This window comes from Lepidochelys kempii, chromosome 6 (assembly GCF_965140285.1).
Source record: "Lepidochelys kempii isolate rLepKem1 chromosome 6, rLepKem1.hap1, whole genome shotgun sequence".
NCBI lineage: Eukaryota > Metazoa > Chordata > Testudines > Cheloniidae > Lepidochelys > Lepidochelys kempii.
This window is the reverse complement of record NC_136385.1, coordinates 120,817,085-120,828,626: the sequence shown is the minus strand read 5'-3', so window position 1 is coordinate 120,828,626 and position 11,542 is coordinate 120,817,085. Positions and strand designations below refer to the sequence as shown.

The following is an 11,542-nucleotide window of genomic DNA, read 5'->3' as shown; positions in this document are numbered from 1 at the left end:
GGGGGTGTCTGGGGCAGGAGCTGAGGGAGCGGAGCTGGAGCCGGGGAGGAGGGAGGTGTCAGGCACGTAGGTGTGAGGGGAGGAGGGGGAGACTTTTTATCCCCAGGACAGGTTCCGCCTAGCCAGGCTTCCCCGCTTGTGCTTTGAGGGGCGACTGGGGATGGGAGGAGGGATCATTCTCCATGAGCAATTCAAGCCTTGGCTTCTTGGCTTGATCCTGCCACCCGAGAAAGTAGATGAAGGGCCAGTGGGTTGTTGGTGAAGTGAAACCATTGTTCACCCGACTGAAATCACCAAACTCGTCTTGGACAGCTGTTAGATGGTAATGACTGTTGGGTTGGGTGTTACTAGTCTGGGCTGAATTTAAACCAGCAGGGACATGCAGCCCTGATGATAATGTGGGGAGGTTGGGTGGGAATTACTGTGTTGGTATTTTTTGGTGCTGCTTGTATTTTATGAGCATTAGTGTGCTTGGTGCCCTAGAAGCAAATAAGAGGACAGTCTCCACCCAAGAAGCTGATAGGCTAGTTCAGACAAATGATACGTAATATCGCCATTGAGTAAGAATATTGAAGCATTTTGTTTTTGAGAGACTTCATCAATGATTTAGATAATGGCATAAAGAGTACACTTATCAAGTTTTGTGGACGATACCAAGCTGGGAGGGGAGGATTAAAATTCAAAATGATCTGGACAAACTGGAGAAAGGGTCTGAAGTAAATAGGATGAAATTCAATAAGGACAAATTCAAAGTACTCTACTTAGGAAGGAACAATCAGTTGCACACATACAAAATGGGAAATGACTGTCTAGGAAGGAGTACTGCGGAAAGGGATCTGGGAGTCATAGTGGATCACAAGCTAAATATGAGTCAACAGTGTAATGCTGTTGCAAAAAGAGCAAATATCATTCTGGGATGTATTAGCAGGAGTATTGTAAGCAAGACATAAGAAGTAATTCTTCTGCTGTTCTCCACGCTGATTAGGCCTCTTCTGGATTATTGAGTCCAGTTCTGGGCGCCACATTTCAGGAAAGATGTGGACAAATTAGAGATGGTCCAGAGAAGAGCAACAAAAAAGATTAAAGGTCTAGAAAACATGACCTGTGAAGGAAGATTGAAAAAATTGAGTTTGTTTAGTCTGGAGAAGAGAAGACTGAGAGGGGACATGATAACAGTTTTCAAGTACATAAACGGTTGTTACAAGGAGGAGGGAGGAAAAATTGTTCTTCTTAAGCTCTGAGGATGGACAAGAAGCAATGGGCTTAAATTGCAGCAAGGGCGGTTAAGGTTGGACATTAGGAAAAACTTCCTGACTGTCAGAGAGGTTAAGCACTGGAATAAATTGCCTAGGGAAATGGTGGAATCTCTATCATTGGGGATTTTTAAGAGCAGGTTGGACAAATACCTGTCAGGGATGGCCTAGATAATACTTAGTCCTGCCTTGATGCAGGGGACTGGACTAGATGACCTCTCAAGGTCCGTTCCAGTTCTATGATTCTATGAAGAAAGTGTATTTTGAGGAGATATTTTAAGGAGAGGAGAAGGTGTTTAGTACATGGGGAAAAAAAAGACACTCAAGCTCAAAGGACAGTGTGAACTAGTGAAATACTACCTAGAAGGTGGCAGAAAGATGACAAGAATACAAAGTGGGGCCTATACTAGGGAGATCTGGCCCTACAGAGTGGAGCAGGAAGAAATGAGCAGAGATGCAGGCACACAGAGTAGTACAGGGCTTTAAAGTGAGGAGAACAGTTTTTCTGAGATGTTTGATTAACTAAGGCTTGGAAGTATTCAACTCTCCCACATGCTGCTGTTTCCTTACCTTTCTCCTCTCCCCCCCCCCCTCCATTGGCTATCAAAGCCTTCTTTAACAAACAAAGCTAACCACATTCTAATCTAAACCGCTCTAGTTTGTGTAGAAAACTACTGTGTTTGGGGATCATTACTACAGCTGTACTATTTATTTTTTAAGTCTGGGTTCTAGAGTTTTATAAGGGTCTGTTGGATGGAGAGAGGGAGAAGTTATGTGGCTGAAATTTCTTTGGTCTCTCCAAAACAAACAACCAACCACAAAACCCTCATACTAATTGTATTTGTTTATCCTATTTACAGAGAGCGCTGAATCATGCGTCTTCAGGTGTTTCGTTTGGTTTCTCAGTATTTAATTTAATGAATGCAATCATGGGAAGTGGAATACTTGGTTTATCCTATGCCATGGCCAACACAGGGATCATTGGATTTAGGTAAGTTTTTAGTTTCACATACATATCCATTTTAAAATGACCTTTGCATGTTCTTCTTTTTTTAAAAAAAAAGTTATTACAGTATTTAAAGTGGGGAGCAAGATCTGAGCTGAGGTTTTTTGTATGGAAAAATATTACAGTGTACAAGGGCTGGGTGGCTTATATTTATGTCATTAAGGCTATGGACCCTTTCACTTCTAGGTTATTATTTCAAATCTGGCCTTGGAGGTAGTGACCTGAAGTCTCATTAAATTACTATTAAATTGGTGGCAATTTGGTACTCAACCAAATTGCTAATGGATAGATGTTTATATCACAAAATCATTATCCCATTTAGCTTTAAAATTGGGCTGTCCAGGATAGGGCTGATGCACTTCTGCTGAGCAGTGTGGGGAAGCTTGTATTTCTGCTCTTCATGCTGTACCTATTCTGTGAATAAATAGAGGACTAACTACCATTGTCAGTCTGACTCCTTCTGTAAGGACTAAGTTCACTTTAATATATATACAAACACACATGCGGTAGAGTTGCAGTTCCTGGTGGTTATGTTCCACTTGTGGTTATGAAATGGTTCATGTGCAGTGCTTTTGTCCTAAATAAAATCTGTGATGACTTATAGTCTAGCACATAAAAATGTGAAGTGTGGTGGAACATAGCAAACAGCAGATAAGTCAGTGACTATTTGAACTTTGGTCAGCAGATGTGAGCCATAAAATGTGGAAGTCCTGTCTCGTGATAACTTCTTACTGGTTTATTATTGCACAAGATTTAAAAAGAGAACATGTATTTTACTTTAAGAAATGCCTTAAACGTCAATATTTTATATTTTAGTATCTTGCTGCTGATTGTTGCCAGCCTTGCTTCTTACTCTGTATTTCTGCTGCTTAGTATGTGCATTCAGACTGGTAAGTGAAGAGAATATATAGAACAGTAGTCTATAGTTTGTCTCATCTACATCTCAAAGATGTGACCCTGTAAAATTATTTGAATTAATGTTATATAAATATGATACTGTATATCTCACTATTGCTGTAATATTTTGATAATTAAAGATATGTCATTATTTTGTTATAAAACTCATCCATAAGTGTGATTTTTGAAACCTTGTCATACTTCTGAAACTTTGTGACTAAATTTTTTTTTTTTTGTGGTAGGTGGTATGCACTAAATGATTTTTGAGCTCCCAGAAATTCTGTAAAGATGCACGAAAAAAGGCAAATATCTGATATAGCTTTGTAAGGACTGTTTTAACAGCTTCTGGATTCAAGCATTTTGTTCATTTACATATATACTCCAAGACCCTGCTGCTGCTGCTTTCTTTGAAGTCATAAGAGCAGCAGCAAGCCCTAAATTAGTATCATTGTGGACACTCATTCACTTTAATGGATACCTTATCAGGCTTGGTAATCTTATTTGACTGTTCTCCATCCCCTTCCTCTTTGCATACCTCTTCTATCTTAAGGATCATCTGATGCTGCTTGATTCTGGTGTGTCTTCTGATTCTAGACCCTTAGTATTAACTTATCATAGTTCAGGAGTGTTTGCTTTGGAGTCTTAACTCTCTACAATATCTAATCAGCTGCCACCTAATGATTTAACTCATGCCTTTTTTAAAACTGTTATTGAAACCTTAAGATTCCAGTTCCATAAATTCTTCTACATGGAGGTTTTCTGGTATAACCTGGTCTCTGTCCCCTCATCCATCTTGTCATTACTGCCCTATCTGTCGTCTTCACTTTAAGGATGGTTTTCATGGTAAGAGAAACCTTCTTTTCTTTCCTTATTGCCTTCGTTTCCCATAGCTAGCTTTGGTCACTCAGCTGACTGTTTCCTGATTCTGCTGTTCCTGTCTTCATCGGTTGAGTGATCTCCTTTTCACACACTTTATATATAATATTAAAAAAAAATCAGTAGAGGTTAGGGATACTTTAATGAAAGAGAGCAATAGCTGCTTGGTGCTTTTGGAATAGTTTATGGCTACCTCTTTCTCTCCGGCCAGTTAAGGTTCCAAGTTTAGAAAGGAATCATTACCTGATAGTGCAAAGGTTTGAAAATTCTTTGTCTACTGTAGGTTTTTATATGGTCTCCATTACCACAATCTTTTAAAGTTCAGTATTTCTCATAGGAGGTATCCATGCAGTGGATAAGGCACTGGACTGGAAGTCAGGAGACACAGATTCTGTTCCCAGTTATGTGATAGATATGCTTTCTGACTTTGGGCAAGATATTTAATCTGTTTTCCCATCTGTAAAATGAGGGTAAAAAACATTACAGAGTATCAAAACCATGGATGAAAAGCACTGTATCATATCCATCCTAAATTGTGGCGGTATTATGTTGATTTTATTTATTATCTTCATGGACAACCCAGTGCAAAGGAAATTACTGGGGCAGACAAAGGGGGAAAATGGAGGAAAAGCTATTTTACAGTAAAGGAACTTTCCACTTGGTGAACTTTGAGGCTTTAAACCATCTTTATATTCTAGGTCCCTAAGTCATTATTCATAGGTAATATTGCTCTTCTGGGAAGCTTTTTTTTTTTTTACACATATACAAGTATAAGGAGGCAATGTCAGTAAAGTGATTGTATGAATTATTTCACATGCTGTAGAAGAACACCTTTCCAATTAATAATTACTACCAATTAACTCATTGCCAGGCTAAACTAGGACCAGAAATATGCCTCAGTACTTCATTGAATAAAAAATGTATTAAAATTCCTGGATGTAAACTTATAGGCTTTCATTGATTTCTAGATGGTTGCAGTCAGGTTACATTTAATATAGTTTTGGTCAGTGGTTCCTGTAAAAACAATGAGATAATTCCAGGTTACAGAACATTGCTGATCTTTTAGTGGAAACCTGTTAAGGCTGAAAGGCCACAAGCTTGACCTACTATATCTCTATCTCAGTGAAATATATACTGTTCTTTATACGTGGGGTACTCTTCAAAACAGATCATTACATATTCTTTAAAAAAAATGCAGGAGACCAGTATTTGTGAACAAACGTACAATAATGAGCTAATGTGTGACTGGGGTTGGGAAGGAAGGAATTGCAGTGGTTAATTTTAGAGAATGAGTTGGGGATATACTTTTATGGTAAGAAAAGTACCTTGACAATGTTTATAAATTGTCCATTGTGGTGAAAAATGAGTGTAAAAAGAAATGGTATGCAGCTGTCTTCAGAGGAAGCTTCTATATGAATTCTATTGTAAAGGGAGATAGATCTCCAATAAGACATCATGACCAAAATGTTTGTGCTTAATAGAAGTGTTTCTAATTTTTTAATGAGACAAATACTCTGGATTTGTAACAGTGACCGAATCTAATTACTAGTAGCAATCAAATGGCTTAGCAGATAAACATTGCTGTTTACTCCCAAGTTGTGTGTTGAGGGTTGTTCAGTCTTCAATTATAGCAGGATTGAGCTAATAGCTGGATTGATTTTTGCAGGAGTAGAGGGTTAAGGTTACTGTGAGCTGCTGCTGCTACATTTTTATATGTGAAGTGTGCAGCCATCAGTGTTAGTGGTATTGTAATTGTCAATTTCACCGCAGTGGATACAACTGGATTTCCCTTTTGTTGCAGTATGTTTCAGAAATCATATATTTTTGCTGAACTACCTTGTCTTTAAACTGGTAGAGTTTATTTTGCTTTTTAAATCAAATTGTTGTACTTTTGAAAAATAGAGAATAAATGCCAAACTATTCACAGGACTTAATTTCTAACATAAATGCAGAGTTATTCCAGGTTTACACTGGCATAACAGAGCAGACTCTGGCCCATTTTGTTTTTGCACAACATATTGATGATGGTACTAGAGAGGAATGTCATACACTGAGCTTGCAAAAGGCCTACAAGATGATTAAGTTCTGTTATTTATCTGTGCTACAGTAATTATTACTGTGTGTATAACTTTACAGAAAAATAACAGTGTCTCTGTCTTGAGTTTAGTCTGAGGCCCCAATCCTGCAACTTGATTGACGCAGGCTGATGCTTTCTCCCGTGTGATATTCCATTGACTTCAACGGGACTCAGCTTGGGGGTCTGTCCTGGCAGGTCAGCTTGCAGGGTTGGGGCCAAAATAAATTGTGACATGGGGAGAGATGGTAAAGCACACTGTAAGGGGCTAAGTGAGAGGAAAGCGTGTAAGAGTTATAAAAATAAAATCATGTGTTTAAGACTGATTTGCCCTCTAAAATATTTACAGCAGTTTGAATCTCAGCCATGCCCTGCATTAATATAGACTAGAAGAAAGGCATTTTTGAGAATAATTTGCGTCTTTTTTGATACTTCTTGATTTTCTAGTAACAAAATGTGTATCGACCAACATTTTGAGATTAATTCTTCTATTCAGAATGATCCCTTAAGTTACCAGCATATATATATTGGAAATATTGAATTACTTTAATATGGTTGCTTAGGTCAAGTGATTACTTTTGAAGGTGGGCCTCAGTTCAGGTTACACTGTATGTAAGGATCTATAGTGATTGTTCTTAGGGCCTGACCCTGCAAAGTATAGTGTACCTTCAGCTCTCTCTTAAATTAGTTGGAGTTGGGCAGAATTGAGCGGTGAGGTTGACATTTCTTGAAAGATTTGTCCACTATAATACAAAGCTGCCCCGGTTATTCTTTATGAAAATGAAATAAAATAATTAGTTCAATGAATATTGTTCAGAATTGTTTAGTCCATGGTATAATTTACAAGAATCCTTAAAGAGAAGGTGATGTGGTATCCATGTATTTGTAATCATGTTTAACGTAAAACTACTGTAATATAAATTTCTACTGAGCATACTGATCATTATGTATATGGAGCAATGTATGTTGAAGAAAGTGTTTATATCCAAAAGCTATATTATAAATGAGCATCATAAAATACTGCTTTAGTTTTGTCAGTGTAAAAATAAATAAATAAACCACACCCAACTATTCATAACTAAGTGTATATGAAGTTGGAAATACTTTTGTTTTTCTTTTAACAGCTGTCACTTCTTATGAAGATCTTGGTCTCTTTGCATTTGGATCACCTGGGAAGGTAACTTCTGTTTACAGTACCCATGTCTCTTTTATTCTGTACTATAGTTCTGAGAAATATTTTGTTGACTATAATTACATCATTCTTGTTTAAGAAATAGCTATGTAGTATAATTAGCAAAACCCTAAGATTGTACAAATCCTATGATTTTGGTAAATAAATTTCTACTAGTCCCCAGTTTTCAATTCTAGACTGTGTAGGCCAAAAGTTTAGTTAGCCCTAAAGTATGTAGCTTTAATTTATGGTGGCATATTCTGTTTAAACACAAAGATCTCTTGAAGGAAAATGTTGTTACTTTCCAGTCCATAGATAGTATTTACTACAGTACGTTAGCTTTTGCTACCACCTACTCATCCCAATACTCTATTTCCAATGTTTTTATCTGACATTCAAATTCTGCGCAATATTACCACATAATCTGTTTACAGATGCCTCTGAATGAGTCACCATGGTGCTTCAACTCTGAGTGCTTAGGGGATGTCTACACAGCAAACCCCTTTGCAGCAGTGAGTCTCAGACCCCAGGTCAGCTGACTCAGGCTTGCCGGCCCTGCTCTGCAGGACTAAAAATAGTAGTGATATTCAGGCTTGGGTTAGAGCCCGGGTTCCAAGACCCTTACTGGGTTTCAGAGCCTGAGCCCAAACACCTATACTTAGGGCCCTACCAAATTCATGGTCCATTTTGATCAATTTCATGACCAGAGGGTTTTTAAATTGGTCAGTTTCATGTTTTCAGCTGTTTACATCTGAAATATCATGGTGTTGTAACCATGGGGGTCTCAACCCAAAAGGTACTCGGAAGTGGGTCTGATTCCCCTCCTCCTCCCCATCCCGAGCTGCCATGCAAGGGAAGGACAAATCTTGTCCCTCCCCAGCCCAGCAGGGAATAACAGCTAGGAGCCCCCTAGCTGGAGCGCTTCCAGGAGCAGGAGGATATCGGACCCACCTCCACAAGCCTCCTCCAGCTGCAGAAACCTCTGATGCTAGACAGGGAGCTTCCTGCAGCAGGGGAAGGTGGATCTGATCTCTTTTCCCCGCCCTCCAGACCTCCAAAACTGCCATGGAAGGGAAGGACAAGTCCTGTCCACCCCAGCCCAGTAAGGACTTGCAGCTAGGAGAGCAGCTGGGTGATATCGGACAACCCACTTCCACAAGCCTCCTCCAGCTGCAGGAACCTCTGGGGGCTTCCTGCAGCAGGGGAGGCAATCGGAGGTGGGTCTGATCTCCCCCTGAGAGCGAGAGCAGCTGTGCAGGGGAAGGACAAGTCCTTTCCCTTCCAATCCCGACTGGGACTTGCACCTAGGAGCCCCCTGGCTGGGGTGTTCCCAGTAGCAAGGGGGAAATCAGATTTCACAGGGAAGGACTTATTTCATGGTCTGTGACACATTTTTCACAGCCATAAATTTGGTAGGGCCTTATCTATACTATTATTTTTAGCTCCTCAGCATGAGCTCCAGTAAGTTGACTCAGGCTCTGAGACTCTCTGTGGTGGGTCTTTGTTTGCTGTGAAGATGTACCTTAGATACTACATGAAAGGTGAATACTGTAAGTAAATCAGACAAAGTTTAAGGAGTGTTATTAATTTAGTGATCACTTCAGATGAACAATTCTTATTCTCAGACATCCTTATAAAGGCTTTTTTGGGTTAAGAATAAATTGATGTGGCTTCCAGGTTGATTAATAGATGGTCTGCTGCATGCTTTTTTTCTTAACCAGATTTGTCCAGTATTAGATGTAGCATGTGCTGGTGTAACAGTGTTCACTCGCTGTTGGGACACCACCAACTAGATATTAGCTCCTTTCAGGTCTGAGGCCCCCCATCTCACAGTTGCTCCTACCACATCTCCCCCTCACTCTCCTGGATTCGTGGTACTCCCTCTTTGTGACTCAGTCCTCCAGCCAGGTCACTGTAGGTCTCCCCTTTCAGGATATCAGCATCCCACTGGATCCACTGTCTACATGCTGTTCCAGGCGGTCTTCCAGTTCAAGGCCAGGTCTTGTGCAACTTTCCCAGCTGCTGACAGGGAAACCTGGGTCCACCAGGTTCAGGCCCAGGGACCATATGTCTAGCAGCTACAGTCTTCTTGCTCCCAGGCCCTGTCGCTGGTTCCCTGGGCTCTTTCCTACATCCCTTTTTTAGTCCCCTGGCGTCCCCAGTCCAACTACTTCCTCCCTTTGACTTGTCAAGACTCTGTAGCCTTAAAGAAACCTCCCTTCCCTCGGGGAGTGATTGCCAACTACTTCCTCTGGAGCAGCTCCCTTCTGTTCTCCACTTCATCCCTTTAGACAGGCCCAACCTGTTCCTTCCCAGTGGAACTACTTCTTCCATTAGGCTTTATTGAGCTCTGGCTCTCCTCTAGATTCAGCATATAAGGTTAATTGACCTACTTTAACCCACTCTGCCTTGTGTGGGGTGAACACCCTGTCACAGTGGGGAAAACACTGGTAGTGGATCTCCTTTTTGAGACGGAAGTATATTAAACATTACACATTCTCCATTATTATTCTGATCTGTGTTTCAGGTTCTGTGTGAACTGCCAAAACAAAGTGTTAAAAGGTTGCCTTTTTAAACAACTTCCTGAGGACAAAAAATGCACAAGGCAGAAGTCTCTTTTCTGCTTCACTGGCCAGATTCTGATCTCAGATGCATTGGGTGTAACTGAGATTGGAATCTGGCCCATTAGGCATGCACAACTTCCAGTAGCATTAATTAGTAAATAATGACTCTAGTCTAGGTGACCTTCAGTATTTATTGACTAAAACTAAGATTAGATCAGGTTACCTCAACCAGTAATAAATCTTGATATTTAACAAAATATTAAATCCATTGTAAATGTGTTAACCACAAGTAATCAGAACCAAAAATGCGTGGTTTCTACTGTTGAAAAGCTGGTAATTTTAGCTCTCTGGTAGTGTTAGACATTTCTTTCCAGCCTTAGCAAATGACAAGGTCTCATACTTCTTAAAAACATGTCAAACTTATCTTGCTTTTTTTCTCAACTTCAATTCTGGCATGATTTTAATAGCTGCTATTTTGTAACACATCACAACTAGAAATTAATTCTGTAAACTACCTGAAAGATTGAAATCTGAGCGTTGAAATGGTATGTAGAAGTTGATCCAGGTTTTCAGCCACCTCTTTTTCTTCTCTTTATTCCTCCTTCTTAGCTTTTTCCATTGCAACCAACACCGTAATAGTCTAACGCTGATTATTTACTTACTAACTTTGTGCCCACAAAATAAGTACCCACTACCTTGGTCCATGGTTATACGTTGGAATTGAACTAGAAAGACAGCAAGATAGTAATCACAGAAACATAATTTGTTAACCTGATTTTATAGGGCTGATTTATTATAGGCTTGCCAATGATCTGCCCAGAAGATACTTAGGTTCTTGTTCCAAAATCAGGCTACAGAATTAGAGAATGTAGAGAGTTCTGTACTTTGTCTGGACTCTTGAGGTGTGCAGCAAGGACATTCACACTGAGGACAAAGTCAAAATTTTAAGATCTGTATTAAAATAAACGAGAGAGTAATCAAAGCTACAAACCACAGAGCCACAAAAAAAAGAGTAGTTTTAGAGTGGTAACCGTGTTAGTCAGTATCAGCAAAAATAACAAGGAGTCCTTGTTGCACCTTAGAGACTAACCAATTTATTTGGGCATAAGTGTTCGTGGGTTAGAACCCACTTCATCAGATGCATGGAGTGAACAGGAGCAGGTATAAATACATGAGCATACAGGAGCAGGTATAAATACATGAAAGGATGGGGGTTGCTTTACCAAGTGTGAGGTCAGTCTAACAAGATAAATCAATTAACAGCAGGATACCAAGGGAGGAAAAATAACTTCTGAAGTGGTAAGAGAGTGGCCCATTACAGACAGTTGACCAGAAGATGTGAGTAACAGTAGGGAGAAATTAGTACTGGGGAAATTAAGTTTAGTATTTGTAATGACCCAACCACTCCCAGTCTCTATTCAGGTCTAATCTGATGGTATACAGTTTGCAAATTAATTCCAGTTCTGCAGCTTCACAATGGAGTCTGTTTTTGAAGGGTTTTTTTTGTTGAAGAATTGCTACTTTTAGGTTTGTTACTGAGTGATCAGAGAGTTTGAAGTGTTCTCCTACTGGTTTTTGAATGTTATATTTCCTGATGTCAGATTTGTGTCCATTTATTCTTTTGCGTAGAGACTGTCCGGTTTGGCCAATGTACATGGCAGAGGGGCATTGCTGGCACAGGATGGCATATATCACATTGGT

The 11,542-nt window shown here is 39.8% G+C and overlaps 1 protein-coding gene across 17 annotated transcripts in view; it reads left to right on the top strand.

Moving 5' to 3' along the window:
* SLC38A6 (solute carrier family 38 member 6) overlaps nucleotides 1–11,542 on the top strand; it is a 54,001-nt gene that overhangs the window by 292 nt on the left and 42,167 nt on the right. For 14 of the 17 annotated variants that reach the window (XR_012159599.2, XR_012159597.2, XR_012159598.2 and 11 more), the window contains exons 2-4: nucleotides 2,114–2,244; nucleotides 3,076–3,149; nucleotides 7,231–7,283. Coding sequence is in view for 14 of the 17 variants with exons in the window: in XM_073349913.2 (XP_073206014.1) it covers nucleotides 2,114–2,244; nucleotides 3,076–3,149; nucleotides 7,231–7,283 (258 nt within the window). In the remaining 3 variants the exon portion in view is untranslated. Of the gene's footprint in view, nucleotides 1–5; nucleotides 323–2,113; nucleotides 2,245–3,075; nucleotides 3,150–7,230; nucleotides 7,284–11,542 lie in introns of those variants that run through there. The other 3 variants (XM_073349911.2, XM_073349916.2, XM_073349914.2) reach the window with 3 other exon arrangements.